We start from the raw sequence: 19666 nt of genomic DNA on the forward strand, positions 1-19666 counted from the left end.
GAGAGAAATTGCCCTCTGGGGATCTCTCGGAGTCTCACTATGTGTTCAGAGCAAGCATTGGCATTGAGAGTGCAAATGTTGCCCGTGTGTCCTCTGCAGCAGCCCGTTGTGCCTGCAGTGCTCTGTGGAAGCAGCAGCAGTCACTGCTCTGCTAAAAGGCCCGACCAAGTGGTATTTCAGTCAACATTCAAAGGTTATTTTCTTCTATTTGTTTACTTCCCTGCAGTCCGTGATGCATAATAAAAATAAATAAACAAGGCATTTACTACTACTATTGAAGGAAAAAAAAATCTGGAAGTTCTTAGTCCCAAGACAAGGGTGGAGCAGGGGAAAAGTGTAGAGCCCATATAACAATGGGGAGTCCGTTTTATTGGTATGGAGGAGGAAAATAAAATCTGCTCTGGCAGTGGTGAAATAGAACACCAGGAAGATTACGTAAGTCTTTGTTTGCACACAGTATGATTCTTCTCATTCACCAGCCAATTTGTGTATTTGAAAAGCCTGTTGCTTGGTTAAAATAATTAGCTGAACTTCATCCAGTTCCTCAATTACGTGAAAAAGTGTTTGAAGAAATACAGACAATTGTTGTTGAGCATTTAAAATAATAAAAAAAAAGTAGTGGTCTCTGAGCAATTATAGCACCTCATCTAAATACCCACATACATATCTTACTTTCAGAATGAGACAGGCAATTCTCAGTGACTCTTTGCTTTAACTTCTGTGGTTTGGGATAGCATGTTCAAAAGAGCAGCAAAAAAAACAAAACCCACAAATTCTGCCTGCAACTTGTGCTGGATAGGTTAGCCTGGGGCTGCCTATGAGAACAGAGTTAGAATCTGAAGCTAGATGCATTAAAGCATGTGGGAAGAAAGAAAAGTAAACTAAGAATAACTCGTTCACTTCTAGTATTTTACAAGTGACATTCAAAAATCTGTATTAACGAACAATCTTGTTATGCATCCATTTTTAATGCGCTTTAGAGTTTGAATATGAGACCACTGCAACAATTTCATCTAGTAGTTCCCACTAGGAGATCCAGTGTAGCACATTAACAAGATCTTCAGTGGCTGGAAGATCATTTCCCTTTGTCCTTCCTATGTGTTCTTGAAGGGTAGACCTTGTGTATTTTGAGGAAGAGATTCATGGATTTGGAATAGGAGATTACTTGGGAAAGATTGCATGAGTGCTGCTGGCTATGGCTGTCCCCAGAGATTTTTGACTTCAGACTCCTCAGTACACGTGAAGGCCGTAACATGAAGTCAAACACTGTGCTATGCTTTTTGTTAAAGTGCTTACTCACTCTACAGACCTGCCAGCTGTGTCTTTGCAGGGTGCATTATTTGGGATGATGAGAGTCACGATGTTAGCTGCCATGGTGGAGCTGAGCAAACACAGATGATTCAGACACCTTTTAGCCACACTCGGTGACTTTTCTGCTTGTGGAGAGCAGGGAGACAAGGCATCTCCCTGGGGCTGGTAGGATCCCGGCCTCATCCACAGCTCCTTCACCCGACCTGAGCTTGGCAGCTGCACTTTGTCTCACTGACCTCCATGCTTGATTATCAGGTTGTGTTTCACGTTCCTACTGCTCAGACTGCCTTGTACCCTTTGTGTTCTCATGTGTTTATCCTCTGGATTTTTTTTTTTCCTCACTCCAGGGAGCGGATGCGCCAGTCTGCAATGTTTGAACTGTGCCAGAGGATGCATCAGATCAGTCTGCAGTTTGTTCGCTTACAGCTCAGCTTTGAGGAGTACACCATCATGAAAGTTTTGCTGCTGCTGAGTACAGGTAAGTTCAATTCATAGTTTCATGGGAATACCTGAACATATTCCAAATCACAGAGAGGTGCAGTGATTTTAACTGGTGAAACAAAAGAGCCCGTCTATTTCCAGCGGACCTGCAGGAAAAGCCTGTTTATATGTCATAGGATTTATCAGTAGGTATCGCTTTCCATTACCATGGGAGTTGTCTTGATACTTCAGATTAAGTGGCAGGGCAAGGGGCTTTGGTCCTTCTCTTGGTTCAGTAACAGATGTAGTCAGCCAGACATGCCAAGAAAATGCAACTACTACGTTGTCTTGCAATCTGGGGATTTGGGATTAACCCTGACTCAATGCTCAAAGCCAGTGGTTTGGGTGACTTAATGGCACCTCCAAGATCAGAAGATGTACTGAACTGAGCACGGTAAGCCCATTTGCAGTACTCTGAAAGTTTAATAAGTGACAGTGAAAGCTTTATTTTTCTCTAAAGTGTCGTGCTTTGTGGGTGTTGTTTTTTTTTTTTTAAATAGGAAATCTCAGTGCACTTATAGCACTATGTACTAATTGGCAGATCAGTTGATATTCTCCTGCTAAAACTACTGAAAATTTTTCAGTCCCAATACAATTGTATAAATGCAGAGGCAGTTTGTACTTTCCCATCAGTCTTGATGAGAAAGCCAAATACCTTTAAACAAACTTTTCTGTGCATGTTCATGCTCCTTTTTGTGAGATTCACTCTGGTGACCTCTCAGTGAGATAATGAATCAGTCTGATTAATGAGCACTCGTGATGTCACTTCAGTGAACTCAGCAAGCAAGAATTCCCCTGGCAAAAAGGGACTGGATGTGGCCCTGACTGGGGAGAGGAGGAGCAGGAGATCCAAGGGGCTGCTCCTTGCTTTCAGTTGCAAGCAGGAGGAGGCTGACCCCAGGGGGTGCTGTCAGCAGCTGGTTAGGACACCCAGGAGTTTGCTGAATCCTCTGCAGTGGCACAGACACAGTTGCTGCAGGCAAAGTAAGGTGCCTACAAAGGGATTTGCAGCATCCAGTCAAGGCCAATGGCAGTCCCCCCAGGTGCAGTGGTGGGACGGACACTTTCACGCTGTCTGGGGTGCATTTCCTTCTGACCTCACCCACCCCGCCCAACTGGTAGCACATTAGAGTGCTTGCCTATGAATGAAGACATGAAGCTGCATTTCTTGTCCCTGCTGGAGGGGATTTGGATCTGCTAATAGAAACTTCCCAGGGCTGTAAGTTTTTGGGCTTGGCTGTCTCGCTTCCTTCTTCCCTCCTGCTGAAGCTGTCCAGCTCCCAGGAGTGGGACAGTGCCTGCAGGAGAAAGACAAGGTCTAGTCCCAGCTCCCCCAAGGAGTGGAGGGGATGCTCTGCTGGGGAAAGTGGGACCGTGAGGACCTGACAGTCTTTCAAGAAGCAGCTTGCAGTATTTTTGCGCTTGGGGGATTTAGCTCTCAAAAGTGTTCTTGAGAGCATGTTTAGATTGGCAAGGTGGTCCTCCTACATTTTAACCAGCACTAGAAATAGAGAATATTTAGAAAAAGAGCCTAATACATTCTAAAAATGTAGTATGCGTTCTTTAAAATAGGTATTTTTAATATTATGTGGGTATTATATCTCTGCTAGGTGAGATCAGCCTCACCTGTTAACTCCAGCTAGCTGGGTCCCTTTGATCTGCACACCACGGTCACTAGAACACCTACTAACAGTAATTTGTTTTGGGGGAGTCAAGATATTTATGTTGAGGGAAAGAGAGGAGAAGAAAAGGGAAATGAAGACAGTGGTAAAACCCAGAAAGTGTCGTTTGAGAGAGCAGCAAACCTAGTTTCCAATGATTGCACCTCGGTACAACATTATGACAGAAAACTTCAGGTTCGTTTTCATTTAAGTTCTTTATTGAACCCCGTAATGAGCAGAGTACAAGTTATTTTGAAACTTTCATGATGACCACATCAAGGAAGTTTCATTCAATTTACATGTGGAAGAAACCACACATTACAACTCAATTGTTTTTTGCTTTCCACAGACCATAGATTTTGGGAACTTGCCAAAAGCATTGCTGCATGTAATAAGTAGAATCAGAAACACTGGGCAGACCTCCAGAATTTCATGTTTTGCTTCAGTTCTCTTTATTTGTGGTCTCTCTTTCTGTCTTAATAATCTGGCTAGGGTGCTGGTATAATAATTTTCAGACAGAGCACTAAAATATATAGCAGTAGACCAAGAAAGAGTGGCTGAAGCAGCACTTAGGAAGACGAAACTGTGTTAAAGGAACTATAAAGCCCATGTGTTTTACGTAGGGGGCACAGTATGCTCCAGTGGCTTTACTCATCTTGACTGATGTCTCTATATTCATTTGGCTTTAACCAAATTGGCACATCTGTTTCAGACAGTTTATTTCTTTTCTGTCAGCTGAGTGATGGAAATATTTGGCATCTGCAATTTAAAATTTAAATAGAAAAGAGCAGTCAGTATTCACCAGCTGGTAGACAGGTTGGAGCTGTTACCTCCTAGGCTGTTTCCAAAGATTCCTTCTTGTGCCCCATGGAGCACTTGGTGGTCCCAAGTCCGTGCTGTTCACATGGTGGCAGAATTCCTCCTTGTTTGCCACTGCTAAATTGCTTTGGTTGATACTGATGATAGAAGATAACAAGTGCTTTTCCTTAAGGCCTCTGCTTGAGCACTTTGGGTGGTTGTTATGTGCTCATTATGTGATTACAGTGAGATAGAAAGCAGTTTACAGGATTTCAAAGAGAAGGGGATGGATGAACAAGACAATTTCTGTCAAGATGTTAAATCAGAGTAAGCTAAATTGGAAGATCACCCCTTTTTCTTTTTTAATAAGTAACTTCACATTCAGCTCACTCTGACATAGCTTTCCAACTCGCTTAGAAAATAAGCTCAATCCTGTGCAGTGTAGTATTTTGTTTTTCTTCTGTAGACTAACGCTTAGAGTATAGAAATATCCGACGGTTAAATGATAATCAATCCAGGTATTAAAACATGAAAACATTTTGTGTGATGTTGTTAATAACCTCTTCAGGAGTTTCCCAGGGACCTGACAGTAAGTAATTCCTGTTTCTTTGCAGAGCCCATTAGAGTGCACGAGTACTTATAGCCTGTAAAGAAACTTTGCATTTGTTTTTGTTGTTAGCATTGCTGAAGTCAGCTGCAGTAGACAGTGTCAGAACTCCACTTTTAGCCCATTGGTGAAATGATTCCCTTGGCAGGTGACAACTTGGATAGGACAGTAGAAGTGCTTTCATTAAAGGCTGCAACTGTGTTTTGGTCAAACCCTGGGTCAGGGTGCCTATTTGGGGAAGAGTCTCGTTACATGCAGAATAAAGACCCTCTGTTCTGGGTGTTATACAGATGCTCGCTATCGTTCAAAGAAATGTTAGATGTTACTTGATGTCACTTGTTCTAGCATTCCTGCACATCACAGCTGTAATTCTGTATTTCTTCCCCTCCCCTCTGAAGTGTGGGAAATCATTCAAGAATGATAAATCGCATCTTCAGATTCTAAAGAAGTATTCATGATACAGCTGCCTTTCTCAGTGTGTGTGTGTGGTTGGGTTTGTATTAAAAACAGTTTCAGCACGAGGGTAGTATGTGTCGTATTTCTGAGACGCTATCTTGTCCTCAGTCGTACAGTCTGCACTCACGGATCTGGAGAGGAGGAGAGGGTGCTTGAATCACTAGAAAATCTGTATGTTGATTGATTCCATAGCAGCGTCTGTAAAATTATGGATGTTACATTAAAGGTTTAATTCTTTCATCCGTTGACTAGTGTGATTTTTTAAGTATGCACAGCAGAAGAATTAAGCAATGCAGTTAATATTAATGTAAGACTGTCTCTTTAATGACAGTTCCCAAGGATGGTCTCAAAAGCCAAGCTGCATTTGAAGAAATGAGGGCAAATTACATTAAAGAACTAAAGAAGATGGTAACTAAATGTCCAAGTAACTCTGGGCAAAGCTGGCAGAGGTTCTACCAACTGACTAAGCTTCTCGACTCCATGCATGATGTAAGTATTAACTCCTCAAGGAGTGCAGACAGGTTGAGTAAAATTCTTTCCGTTAAGGTAAACCTGTGGTTTTTAATTGTGCTAACTCTGAGAGGGGGGAAGAAAAATAGAAAACAAAAGAAATCACAGCACATCTTTAAAGAAATGTCTGGGAAAAGTTGTTAACAGACAAATTCCAGGTCAGTTGCCAAGTAAAATAAGAGAACGCAAGTCATTAAGGGCTGGGCCCTGTTGCCTTCTCTCTTTAATGGCAGTGATTCCTTTAAGATCAGAGGCTCTTCAGCTGCAAAAATGATGTTAGCTGTGGTCCTTGGTTAGCCACAGTGCATGCACACCATGCAGGGAATCTGCTTGATAAATGTTGAATTAATTTGCTGATCTTTTACAGGTGGGCTTTTTTATAATGATGACTTGAAAAGATGTTTTAAGACTTTGGAGCCATTTTGTTTATTCAAAGCTTTAACTGTTTTTTTTTCAAGTATAAAATATGCTGTGTTGTTAGGCTGTTCTTTCTGTCCTGTCTCATTCCAGTGCTAGTTGTTTGTTTTGCATGCGTCAGTTACGAGATGTCATGGATGACAGTAGGAAACTTAAAGTTTAGTCCCAAAACACCCAGGCTTTGGGTGCCTCAACTCTGTACAACTCAGGGTTGTGGTGAGTGACTGGTGCACAGGAGCAGCTCATGATTTCAGAGCAGGTGTCTCTAACATTAGGCTGGGAATAAATAAGCTGGTTCTGTCTGATGGGAGTGCTAAGCACAGCAATTTGGCTCTCCTGACCCTCTGAGCAGCAGCAGGGCTGTAGCACTGCACTCTCCATAGCAGAACCTGCTGTCCCCCAGGGCAGGGATACACCTCTGTGGGCACACTCATACCCATCACTGCTGATCATAGCTCTCACGTCCCATGCTCTCCCTCAGGTGGGCCCCCTGTGAGGATACAAGCGGACTGGCCATGATACTCGCCCCAGCCTGGGGGTTTGCAGTGCCTCACGAGCACTCAGGGCACTGGAGCTTGCCAGGCTGGCACCCCTTCTCTCTGAAGCTGTCACGGTCAGCAAGTGACTGGGGGCTTCTGAGGTCAAAGAGTGAGTTTAGCCAGGTTTGGGTGCCATTGAGGTGTCATCCCACAGGCAGGGGCTGAAACCCAGTAGCACTCAGGGATGACCTCCCAGTAACAACTGGTAAACTACAGCAAGGATAAAAACTGTCCTATTCCACCTTAGGCAGGAAGGAAAGTAAATGTGCTGCACGAAGAAACTACAAGTCTTGCTTTTGGAGCCTGAATTTAAATGTACTTCTTTGTACTTGACTTACATTTCAATTTTGTGGAGGCAGTACAGTACAGTGCACTTCAGGTCAAAGCTGTATAAGAGCCCGAGGTCTGTTTACAGAATGTACATATGGAATTATTTTTCAAATATTGTTCTGTTGTTCATTAAAACATTGAGAATCTTTGTGGGAGGCAGGGAGAGTATTATTAGTACTGCAGTAACAGCTCATTCTTTGGAGATCAGGTTTCGCTTGCTCCGTGCCAGCAAAGGAAGTTGTAGTGTTTTAGTGGAAAGAAAGGGGGTGGGCGATAAAATCATTCGCAAGATGTTCACTTCTGAACCTCGGGGCAGCTCACAAACCCTTGTGTTTAGATGGTTTTCTGAGCCTTTGGAGGATCAACGCTATCTCAGGTTTGGTTGTTTTAGGTGGATGTGTTTGCACGCTTCGGGTGACCGGGTGGCAGGATCACACTTGCTGGGAATGCCACAGTATCCTACAAACATTTTCCAAAACACAGCACTAACCGCTGGAAGCTGAGCTAACCAGAGGAGGAGCTCCCTCAGACTGCTTTATGCTTTATTTCATTTTTAATTAAGCTGGTTTTGTGTCGCTTTTCATTTAATAGAGCCATTTATTACAAATGGCTTTTACAAGGCAAGTCCTATTGCCGGCATTCCCCTCCACAAAGACCGGTTGTGCAGCGCTTCCTTTCAGAGGCGTTATCTGAGAAGTTCAGCAAAGAAACTTGTTTATTTTTCCCCTTTAAAATGGATTTTTTCGGTTTTCAGTTTTTGAAGCCCATCGGAACAAATGCAGAGCGGTGATAATATTAATGAGCCATGAGAGCTGCTCCCCTGCCCCCGCTCCAGGTAGTGCAGGATTTCTCCGCTCCATCCACGGAAATGCAAATTTTCTGCTCAGTTCTTTCCTTGGGAGGAACACTTTTTTCAGCTGTCACCTGCGTATTTTTAACTTACTCCATTATAATTTTAGAGGATCAGAACATATATATGGTGCTGAGCAGTTTAACTGGAGCTGAAGTCCCCTGTTTGTATGCTGCCGTAGCTACAGCGATGGCATTTACAGCACAAGCCCAAAGGGATTTGTGTACGGTTGATGCTTATTCAGTTCCCCCCTGCTGCCTCCAGCTTTTGCATCAGAGCAGAGCAGCTTCTCGCCATTGCGAAGTTCACTTTTACCTGAGCATGGCAGCCAGGAATAAAGGAATACCGCTGCTTTGCACCTTCACGCTTCCTTTTATCAACCTGATTTTTAAATAGTCTTTCTGAGGGCTACGTGAAACAAACCGTATGGGAATATCAGGTTACAGTCTGCTTGGCTTATGTAACGTGAGGAAGGAAAGGAAAAAAAAAACTAAACAACAAAAAACAATATGGTTTTACATCGCTCTGCATTCTAAATCATTCAGCCACAGAGTGAACATATGTGCAGGTAAGAAAGTGCCGAGGAGGGGAAAATGGAGAATTTTCAAGAAGGCCAGGTAGGCACTGAACTATTTGGAAATATTAGCAGCTTTACTTAACAATCCATAAAGCCTGTGAGCACCAAAGCAGAACCCAGAAAGCTCAGAGATGGAAATCCATCCCTAGCAGACAAGGCAAACAAGGGTCTGTGCCCATGTGTCACCGTGCGCTGCTGCAGCGCTCCGTGTCTGCATGGTGCTGCATGGAAGCAGTGGCTGCAGCAGCAGGTGCTTGAAGACTGCATCAGCACAGTTGCATGGCGTGCCTCTCCTCTGCATAGGTGAGACAGTGGAGGTGAGCTGGTTGCCATGTCGTTGCATGGCAGCACTGGTAGCTTCTAGGAGCACAGTGAGAAGCAATAGAGTCCACAGATTTCCTTGATGTAGGGGCTGTAAGTACTTTTTCTCTTAAGTCTGGCCTGCTTTCCTTGTGTCACAACAGCATTACATGCTGAGAGCATCACAAGGACAGCCCATGTGTGCCCAGGAGGGAAACGGTTCAGTCTCGTGTCCAGGGGTGTGCTTGGTCATGTCAGCTAGAGGTACGCATGGTGCCTGGCCATAGGTGAATGGCGCTGTGTGATCAGGCAAACAGCATGCAGGAACATTAGAAACAGATGTACTGCACATGGTATCAGAAACTTCATTTGGAGCCTCCTCAGCATCTCCTGTTGGCTTTGGCAGTAAGCGCTGTATCTCGTGTGGCAAGCCTCGTTTCATATACAGAGCTTAGGGTATGGTTAGGCGGTTTGCAGAACAAAAGCTGAGTTTGGTTTCAATCTGGCTGATACTAAACAGGCTTTGAGTTAAGAGGGCTTTTGTTTCGATGCCATGACATTAAACCCTAATGTGAACCTTCCCCTTTTCTTGGCAAGGCTGTGTGCTGCTCTGTCATTTGCTTGTTGATATTTTCTGCCAAACAAAAATAAATTCTTTAAGGCTCATGCTGCTGAATAATTAATTTTTTATGGTTCCTGAAGGGAATACTTTATAGCTGAGGTGGATCTTTCCATAGGCTGAGAGAGCCAGGATTACACTCGCTGAAAAAGCTGACAGTGGGAAGAAGGCACAGCTCCTCCAGGGGCAGATCTGCAAGGCACGCTGCAGTGGATGCAAATGTGCTTCTGCATGTACTCAGTCCTGCAAACGCAGAGCTGCAGATGGGCCCCTCAGATGTTGCCAGCACCTCTGGGTGCACTCACTGCTGCTCTTGATGTGCCAAGGCTGTGCCCCGCTACTTATGAGCTGTGTAGTCCCAGCACCTGAATTCTGTGGGGAGGTGTTTCTGTGTGCACAGAGGGAATATTAACCCCTCATCGCTCTGCAGCCACTGCAGAAACTACAGCTATGTATGTAGGCCTGTGCATGTTGTAGTAGTTAATATGTGTCTGTGAAGTGAGAAATCAGATCCCAGCTCCCTAACGCAGACAGTGGGCTTCTTTAAAGCTCCTTTTGCTCCCTTCACTGTGGTTGGGTATCCTCTGTTACAGTATGAGGTGTTTGTTGGAGGACAGCAGAGCTCCCCGTTCCCAACAGAACAAGGCAGGCCTGGCCCAAGGCTTACCCTGGCCAGGGGCTTGGGATATTTCATTGGTGTGTCTCTGAATTTGCATGCATCCTCTGAGTATACAAACTGAGTTCAGTTCAGGTTCCTCTGTGGCGTGTCCAACTGTCAAGAACTAGGCTACCTGCAGTGCTATGGTTTCTGTGCACATTTGTTTATGGAAGGGGGGGTGGAATGAGTGCAGTTCCTAAGTGAGATAAATGCACCTGTCCAGGCAGAACTGGCTTCCCTGTTTGCTCTGGTTAGATACTTTTTGTGCCTTATCCATATGCTTCTTATCTGTCTTTCACTCCATGATGCCATAAGGTAAACACACAGCATGGCTACATTCAGAAGCTTCCTTCCTTGGATTTGCCTCTTTTCCCCTGTGTTCTGTGGGCAACTTCACTCTTTGCATTTACAGTCTCAGATTTCATAGGGATGGAACAGAGCACCCAGGAGGTATCCAGCAAGGCCACACATACCTCTTAGGAACTGCCCGAGCCATCCTGGCGTGCAGTGTTCAGCTTGCTGAAGCCCTCAGGGGAATCACTGAGTTGGATCCTGGGAATTCTGAAGGACTGGGAGCAAAAGGGGCTGTGCTTGTAATGGAATAGCTGAGACTTGGCTGGTGATGGTTTTCCTTTGTAGTTCTGAGGCAGAGTATGCACTGGACGCAAGGGAGCTGCCTCCTGCCAGTGCACACCACTCCAGCTCCATAGGAAACAGGCACAGACTTGTTCCATTAAGTTAAGTTAAAAAGTAAATTTTTGGGACTGTCATTGTGGTGTGAGAATGCTGAGGTTTTGTCAGTGATGGCTGCAGCTAATAGTAGCAAAAGCTTTTAATTTCCTTATTGGAGAGGGAGCTTCTCTTCTAATGCAGAGGTGTAGCTAAATTACTTGGCACTTAGAAATCAAGTGAACTGGTGCGCTGTAATATCAGATGAGTGTTGCTTGGGCTGCAGATGCAGGACTCGGATTTCAAAACTAACAGTGCCTATGGAACCTCTGAATTTCTCATTCCTTGGTGCCAAGGCTGCTGGGCAGCATTAGAGCATGTTTGAACCATGTGCAGGGAAGAGCACTGCTCGCTGCTCAGTTCTCAGCCTTCCTTCTCCCTCCTGCCAGTCATTTCTGTAGCCTTTGCTAGCTAACCTTACCATATTGCTCACATTTTAGTGCTTCTGATTCTCCTATGTTGATTCATTTCTTAAAAGAATTCATATATGTGTATATATATGTATATATACATATGTATCTATAAAACACTAGTACTAGGCCCCAGACAATGCAGCTTTTAAAGCCAGTTATTTAATGATAGCACAGTGGTTGTTACGCACGTGATATGCGTGCTTCAACTCTGAGCTCTGAATGCTGTTGCTGTATTACAGTGACTGATTGCTGTTGAGTATGTTGAAGCTGGTAACTTGGCTTTAAGAAAGGAATAAGGGGGCCAAACATTTGAGAGGACTGCCGGTATAGAACATATTAATCTTAAGGCTCCAAAACCAAGTAGTTTTAGAGTTCTAGATGATTTTTTTTTTTTGCTTGCTGGGTAAATTTAACCTTTCTTCTCCCCTGTGGTGGCGCTCATGATGTGCTGTGTTATGACAGCAGCTGTGATCACCTCCTGTTTTCCCTACTGCACTGTTACCTCATTTACTGTTTGGAACAGATTACACTCTCTTCACAAATGCTGATACTTTTCAGTTCCCCTTTATTCTACGTGTCCACATACTCGTGTATACTTAATATGACTATAAGCTAGCTTTGAAGGCAGAATTAATGATTTCTGAGTATATCCTTCTGTGATACCTAGCTCACTGCACTTGAAGTCATTACTTTAAAAGAACAGCATACCAATATAACTGTAACATTGGCATAACAAGGCAGGAGTTAGCTTCAGGAATTAGCTTCAATTTTGCAGCAGGTGAGCCACTGGTATGACATGGTTGGTTGGGTGGCGAGGGCTGGCAGAGATGCCTCAGCCCCCTCTCTGTTCAGCAGTGTGCAAGTACTTGTTTTTGGTGTCCAAGCAAGGCTTGGTTTATAAGGGTTGGTTTGCTGTGCTGCTGTTTGATGACAGAGGCAATAGGATGGCGGCTGTCTGCCAAGAGTCAGAATAATAAGATGTCTATCTTCTGCGTATGGTGTAGGCAGGAACAATCTCCTCCTAATGGCTGAAGTTAAACTTATGAACATCAGCATATTTTCCTTGAAAACCAAATTCTGTCTATGCTACTTCTTAAGCGCGCATCTGTTTTAATTAATTAGCATTACCTCATGACATGCCAGATGATCAGGAAGAAACTAAGCAATGGCAAACAGACTCTTGTTGTGCTCAAGAGCAGCAAGTTATGCATCTCAGTGATCCCAGCATTTCCTCAGGGTTCATAAATTGCTTATAAGTTTGCAAGAACAGCCGTGAAAGTCCTGAAAATGACTGGTACGGTGTGGTGCTGCAGGAGGGCAGTCCAACATTGCCTGTATGAGGTTATTTTTCAGCCTTGCTGAAGTACAGTTTTATTTCCTGCCTCTTTAACTGGGCCTTTATTGCAGAGGACAACTCTCTGTGTTGAGAACTGAAACAACAAACTTTTATTTGATGATGGCACGAGCAGAAATGTGTAAATCTTTTGTAAGGACAGGAGGCACTAAAGTTGAATGTGTGTAATTTTTGACTTCTTAACCAGCAGACTGCAATTTTGTGTGGAGACAGATAAAAAAGCCTGTAATTCATGTAGTGTGGTTCATTTCCTATCTGGTACAGAGCAAAACAAAGCTCTGCTGCTCACAAATGAGAAAGACAAAACTTGAGACAAGGTAGAATCCTGACCAAATTTATTGGTGCTTGTAAGACACTGCAGTATTTTCTTCTCCACAAACCAGAAAGCTGATGGTATCTGGTAAAGGACTGCTGCTGCTGAGCATAAGGTGCACATTGGTGCAGTGGTCCTACACTGAGCAACTCAGTACTTGAGGTATCATAGAAGTTTCCTTCTCTGTCATCGAGGGACTCCTTAGAAATTGTTATCTCATCTTTTAAGTTCTACACATCATGCTGTTAGCAAAACCAGAGAACTTCATATTTGAAAGGAACTAATACTTCCTTGAATAGTGCCTCTGGAAGCTTAAGGAGAAGAAAACAGAAAGTGTGGCTGGTATGTGCATGCTTTACAAAGGTATCTACATATGAATACAAATGTTTATTAGCTTGGTGTGTTCAGCTGGGATGTAAAGATACTGTAGGTTATGGCTGATCTTTTCCCTGAGGACAGGAGGCTATACCTCCATAGATGTGCGGAGCACCAACAGTTTTGATATCAACCTCTAGGTGTTCACCTCTTAGTGAAATGCAAAGTGTAATAATGTTGAAAAATTAGCTCGGTGGTGGTAATGCGGTTTCCCTTCATTAGCTGATTTTTCAACAGTGAAGCAGCACTTTGAGATTTGAGAACTTTTGTTTGTCTTTCGCTTCGTTGCTTGTAAATGGACTATCCAAGTCAGAGTTGAATTAAGATACCATTTTCTTGGTAATAATCATCTCTCATTGTCAACAAGCTCTTGTTTGGATGCAGAATTCTCTTCATTTTGCCTAAAAATTGTTTCTTTCTGTATTTCAGCTTGTTAGTGACTTATTGGAATTCTGTTTCTACACCTTCCGAGAGTCTCAGGCACTGAAAGTAGAGTTTCCAGCCATGCTGGTGGAAATCATCAGTGACCAGCTACCAAAGGTGGAATCTGGGAATGCCAAGCCCCTGTACTTTCACAGGAAGTGATAGAAAATGTCTTAAACGCAAGAACTTTGCCTTAAGTTTCCCTGTGTTATTCCACACCCATGAAGGACCCAAGAAACCATATTTTAAACATGCTATTTACACTTGTTCTGCAGTCTCTGAATAGTCTAAAATCATACGAAGGGTTTGGGGAATGGAAAACAGTTGACTTGGATTTGGCAAGACCTAGATGTTTGGAAATTACCCCATAACCCTAAAACACTTAGAAAATGTTCCTGTTCCTCTGGATGAAAAGCCATATCTAGTCAATAACTCTTTGATTTTGATATTTTAACAGATGGAGTTTTAAATATGCCATGTAGTTTCTGGTATCGTTTGCTTGTTTTAAAAGGGTTCAAGAACTAATGAGAACTTTTTAAAGCTTACCCTTGGTTTGCACATAAAACGTAAAGTCAATATGGGGCATTAATATTCTTTTCTTGTAAAAAAAAATAATAAAAACAAACAAAAACTCTATATATACACGTATATACACACACACACAACAAAAAAAACAACCCTACTGTGTAAAGTAATAACAGAACATTTGGTGTGGAATACTCTGTTATCCCCACCTGTGGCATTTGTTATCCCATGTTATCCCACCCTAGATGATATACACTGTGTTAAGTGTCCATTTACTATTTAATTAAGAAGGATAAGATGTGAAAACAAATGCCCTGGTATCAATTTATAGTATCTATTGTGCTGGCTTTACAAATAATTTTTTGCAGTCTTTTGCTGTACTGTACATTGCTGTATGTATAAATTGTGAAGGACCTGAAATAAGGTGTAAGGAACTTTTGTAAATGAGACAAAAAAAAATCTTTAATGGTTAATAGGATGAATGGGAAAGTATTTTTGAAAGAACTCTATTTTGCTGGAGACTATTTAAGTACTATCTTTGTCTAAACAAACAAGGTAATTTTTTTGTAAAGTGAAATGTTCTGCATGCATAATGAACCGTTTACAGTGTATTTAAGAAAGGGAAAGCTGTGCCTTTTTTAGCATCATATCTAATTTACCATCCTATAGTATCTGTTGTAAATAACCACACTTAACCTTTTCAGTTGTATTTAAGCCTTTCTATTTTCCTCCATATTTTTCTCTCTTTTTGTCTCGCTTGCAAGTGTACGTGATGAGCACATCTTGGAAATCCTGCTTCATATTTCTGTAGGAAACGACACTCGTTTTGTGTTTGCCACTTACGAAGGTTTCATTTAACAAGACAAATTACAGTCTCTCCAAAGCTTTTGCCAGCGTAATGATAGCGCGAGTTCCTACCCTCTACTCCCTTTGTCTCCCAGGGGAGGAGAGGCAGACAAGCCATTGAATGATTTTGCTATTTTTAATTAATGTTTCCCAAATTGTGCTGTTTGTTCGGTTTGTTTTTGTTTTTTTTCCTTCGAATACTGGATACATGAAACGTCTTTGAAGGTCAGATTATTATTTCAGTTTGAGGAGAACGATTTCTGATTATGGTGAAGGGAACATGCAGATCATGACAGTAAGTACTGGCAAGAGGGATAGCAAGGTACCGATACGAGAAGATCAGCAGAGTAGAATTTTTAGTGGTAAACTCAAAGCGCATTTAATTTTGTATGAACTTTTGTAATAATCAAAACACACGGAAAAGAAAACTGTTGACGCTACACGTTCAGCTCGGTCTGATTTTGTCTCAAAACGTTTTCTCTAGGACGAGACTGTGAACAAAACCTTTTTGAGGTGATTTACACTGTATTTCAGAATTTATAAACGAATACAAAATTTTGGTGTAGAATAGAGGACAGATGAACTTTTCTGAGGCTCAACTGTTGCTACCGTATGCTAACTTAAATAGAATAGGTTTTTTTTTTCCTGAGTCCTAATCTGTAGTGTTCTCTCTGGGTGACACTGATGTTTTTGAGCTATGATTTGTCCCTTGACCAGTCAGAATGTAGCATTTCTTTGAAACAGTGGTCCAATAGGCGTTACGTACCCTTTCTGATTCCAAATTTTGAGGTGTGCTTTGGTGCACTGAAGACAGTCAGTGCTACTTGTCTTTTTAAATGACACCTGCCTTATGCAATGGGTTACCTGTGAAGACTGTATTCAGAGAGGGTTTTTTTATATATAAATATATACATACATATATTATTTGCATTTTGGAAGTCTAATTCATAGGCAGATCTTTAAATACTGACCTGCACAGCAATATGAAAGCCAAACTTCCAGCGTGAGATACACAGCATGCAGACCGGTTGTTTACAGTAAAGAAACAGTCATACATCCATCTTTTCTCCTTTTTTTTTTTTTAATTTTTTTTTTAATTAATTTTTTTTTTTTTTAGTCTAAAATAGAAAATTTCAAAGCCAGGTTCTGGGTGAATACAGTCTGCAGCAGCTTTTTATATTAACAAAGTTACTGCCTCCTTTTCTGTCTCAGAGTAACTTTGCTTGATTAAAATAGCAAAGCCATATTCTACACTTCACTGTTAAATGCCTGTCCCAGTCCAAATTGTTGTCTGTTTGCTCCTATTTTTGTACCTTATTACTTTTAATCTTGGTTTGGTACAATTCATAATTCACAGAAACTTCATATAATTAAACACACTAAATTAGTTTTAAAAAGCAATTTATATCTTTATGCAAAAACGTATGTCTGTCTTTGCAAACAACTGTAAGCAGATTATAATAAATCCTTTACTTTAATCACCTGTTGTTTATGAAACCATTCATTGATTATTATTTTTTGCCAGAGCTCATTGAAGTAATAGACACAATTGGATATAGATGTTGCAAGAGGCAGTATTCTCTTAGCAAGGACACAAGCAGAATAGCCATCACTTTTTTTTCTTATCTAAACCTGCATAGAGCAGAAAACAAAACCTTTGGTTTTCAGCTACCATGAAGTTATGTTGAATTTGTTTAGAATGAAATAGGCATTTGTCTCCTGCAAAATACAAGACAAACGAAAACGTCCTTTAAAAGTGGGCTTCTATTCATTGAACTAAATTATTTTGTTGTAAGAAAGGAGGGGGATATACAGCAAGAGCATTGTATACGCAGTTAACAATGTAAAATAGTGTCAATGTACTGCAGTGGGTATTTCAGGAATACTACACACCGTGCAGCTGACCGGTTGCACAAAATAAAATAGACTAAAGTTTGCAGTAGCAAAATCTTATTAAAACGATACTTTACAATCAGTAATGCAAAAAGCTAATTCACAGGGTGGTGTTTTTCACTGACTTGTTTAAGCATTTATGAAATTAAAACAATTCTACAGTTAATGCACTTTTAATTGTTTATTAAAGATTTGACTTTCTTTTTTTAGAGCAATGTTTTCAGCTGGAGGTCAATGACTTGATAAGATAGACAGCAAAGCAGATCTGAGGCCAGGAAGCTCAGAGGAATGTTTAAGCACTCTTGGAGTTTAACTAGATTCCTGGATGGAAAAATACAAGCAGCCAGCAGTATGGTGTAAACAGTAACATCTATGCATAATGATGCATTTATAATTAGGGGGTTTGCTTCTGTATGTTTAAAGCTTTTTAAATAAATAGAAAATATTGTTTGGTCTTTATGTTAATGTCTGCAAGTACCTATTTTTTTTATATATATAAATTGTACAAATATACATGAATTAAACTGGTTTGATTGCAAGTACTTCTTGCATTTTAATCTCAGCTGCTGGTGCAGCAATAACCTTAGAAAGAAACTTCTGTGCATTTGGAAACAATATCAAACAACACAGTAACTAACAGTGCAATGTAACATCTGTCCCCATACAGCTAACGATTTGCTTTTATCCAGCTCTATTTCAGCCAGGCAGTGTCTGTGCTCAGGGCGTACTAAGAAATGCCCAACTTTGAGGAGTTTGGTTCCCTTAATTAATCGGGGTCCTTGTGCTTCCCAAGGAAGAAGTGGCAACACTGACACCAACCACATCCTGCACAACAAAGCAAACCCCACAACCTTCAGTACCTGGGCAAGCCTGGCATCCAGCCTGAGCTATCCTAGGGCTGCTGTCCCCGCTGATGTTTCTGTTTTTTTCCTTTGTGGAAATACGGAGTTAATGCTCCACGTACACAAGCTTTCTCAAGTCAATAAACTGCCTCTTCAAGAGTTGGGCATCCTCCAATTATGTTAAGAAAGTCAGAAGTGGGAAGGAAACACAACTCTTGCTATGCCGTTTTTTTCTGTGCTCCCCTAAATATTTATCACACAGTTCAGCATGAAGCTCGGGGCTGTGATGCAAGACCACCATCTAACTGCACTTTGCTTTTTGTTTCTTTTAATAGTAACAAGTCACACAAACTTTCCATTGCCAAAAATCCTTGCACCTGCCTTCTGTTTGCTGAATTGTCAGAAAAATTGCCCATCTGCTTGGAAGCAGATGTATCTGTCATATGCTGTTCTAGAAATAAGAAAATGCTATCGCTACTTAAAAACAAAATGAAACTTCTTCTCTGACCTCAAGCTGGGACACTGCTTTCTCTCAGGTACCTACAGAGAACAGGACTTTATGTTAAGTACGATAAGTATTGCTAAGATAGAAAGTAGTGAAAAATACCCTTTCATTTCAAAGATGTTTGATAGGTAAAACATGCCATCCGACAAAGGGTTAAAACAACATTTTAAACTGCAGATATCAATAGAATTAAATGTATTATTTGGTGCTCACCTGTGGTTACTACAAGTGCGGATGAAGGCATATGGATGAATTCTGCTGGAAAGAACTTTGCTTGAGGCATATTGAGCCAACAAGGTTCGACTCCAAGGAAGGCTTCCTGATAACCCTGTGTACGGCTCTGGTGCATTTACAGGCTGCACAAACCCTCTGTCAGCAGTGGATGGAATTTGCTCATTAAATTGAAAACCAGGTAAGAACTGTGAAATGGTTTAAAAGAAGGAAATGAAGGAACAGATCAATGAAATTGCAGATTTCTCCCCGAGACTTTTCTATGATGCAATTAATTAATTACAAAGGCTCAGCTAGCAAAAGTTGTAAGCCATGCAGCAGAACTACTTGTTTTCATTACAGGGCAGATGAATCAGTCATGAGATTTTTCTCTCAACGCAGTGAAGTACTGGACACCAGCAGGAAACCTACCGTGACCATCACAGAGGACAATGGTTAACAACACTCAGCAGCCTGAAAGCCCCAGGGAGAACAGCAAAGTGAAAGTGCTGCCCAGCCAAGGAGTAGAGCCGAGTGCCGGCCAGTGAGTAATACATACTGCACATTCCTACTTAGCCCAAGTGGGCTGGAGGCTCAGCTTTTCCATCAATTATTCTGCAAGCACATGTTAGACTTCAGTCCCCTGTGGAGGTGTTCAATCTCTGTTCCCACAGCCAGGGCAAAGAAAACGTCATTCTGCATAAAAAGCACAGAACAGCTGATTCCTAAATTGCCCTCCCCATTTTGCAGCCTGCGTCAGCCCTTTGCTTCAGGGAGTCTCAGATTCTGAAAACAGAGGCAGACATGCCACTGCTCACAGTCACCATTGCATTGCAAGGGTGGGGAAACCCTGCCTGCGGATTAAGCTCAAACCAAACCCACAGCTGGGATGTGAGAACAGCTCCCTGGGAGAGCACTGAGCCCAGAAGTGCTGAGCAGTGCTGCTCCTGCTGCCAGGCTAGAGCCAGACAGCCCTTCAGCTGGCTTTCCCCATAGCTGATTTCCTGTCTCCCATCTTGCTTCAAGTTAACACTACACTTCCCAAACCATAGAAAAGCAAGATGGGAGACAAACCCTGAGGCCTATCCTTAGGAAAGAAAACTAGAATCTCAAAGGCTGGAAAAG

At 42.0% G+C, this 19666-nt stretch overlaps 1 protein-coding gene across 6 annotated transcripts in view; it reads left to right on the forward strand.

Annotated features, from left to right (window-relative positions):
- NR3C2 (nuclear receptor subfamily 3 group C member 2) overlaps positions 1 to 18556 on the forward strand; it is a 198138-nt gene extending 179582 nt beyond the window's left edge. For 5 of the 6 annotated variants that reach the window (XM_072334931.1, XM_072334928.1, XM_072334929.1 and 2 more), the window contains 3 exons: positions 1659 to 1789; positions 5645 to 5802; positions 13727 to 18554. In XM_072334931.1, coding sequence (XP_072191032.1) covers positions 1659 to 1789; positions 5645 to 5802; positions 13727 to 13882 — 445 coding nt within the window. In that variant the 3' untranslated portion in view covers positions 13883 to 18554. Of the gene's footprint in view, positions 1 to 1658; positions 1790 to 5644; positions 5803 to 13726 lie in introns of all 6 variants that reach the window. The other variant, XM_072334932.1, reaches the window with a different exon arrangement.
- The last annotated feature ends 1110 nt before the right edge of the window (positions 18557 to 19666 follow it).

This window comes from Excalfactoria chinensis, chromosome 4 (assembly GCF_039878825.1).
Source record: "Excalfactoria chinensis isolate bCotChi1 chromosome 4, bCotChi1.hap2, whole genome shotgun sequence".
Classification (NCBI taxonomy): domain Eukaryota; kingdom Metazoa; phylum Chordata; class Aves; order Galliformes; family Phasianidae; genus Excalfactoria; species Excalfactoria chinensis.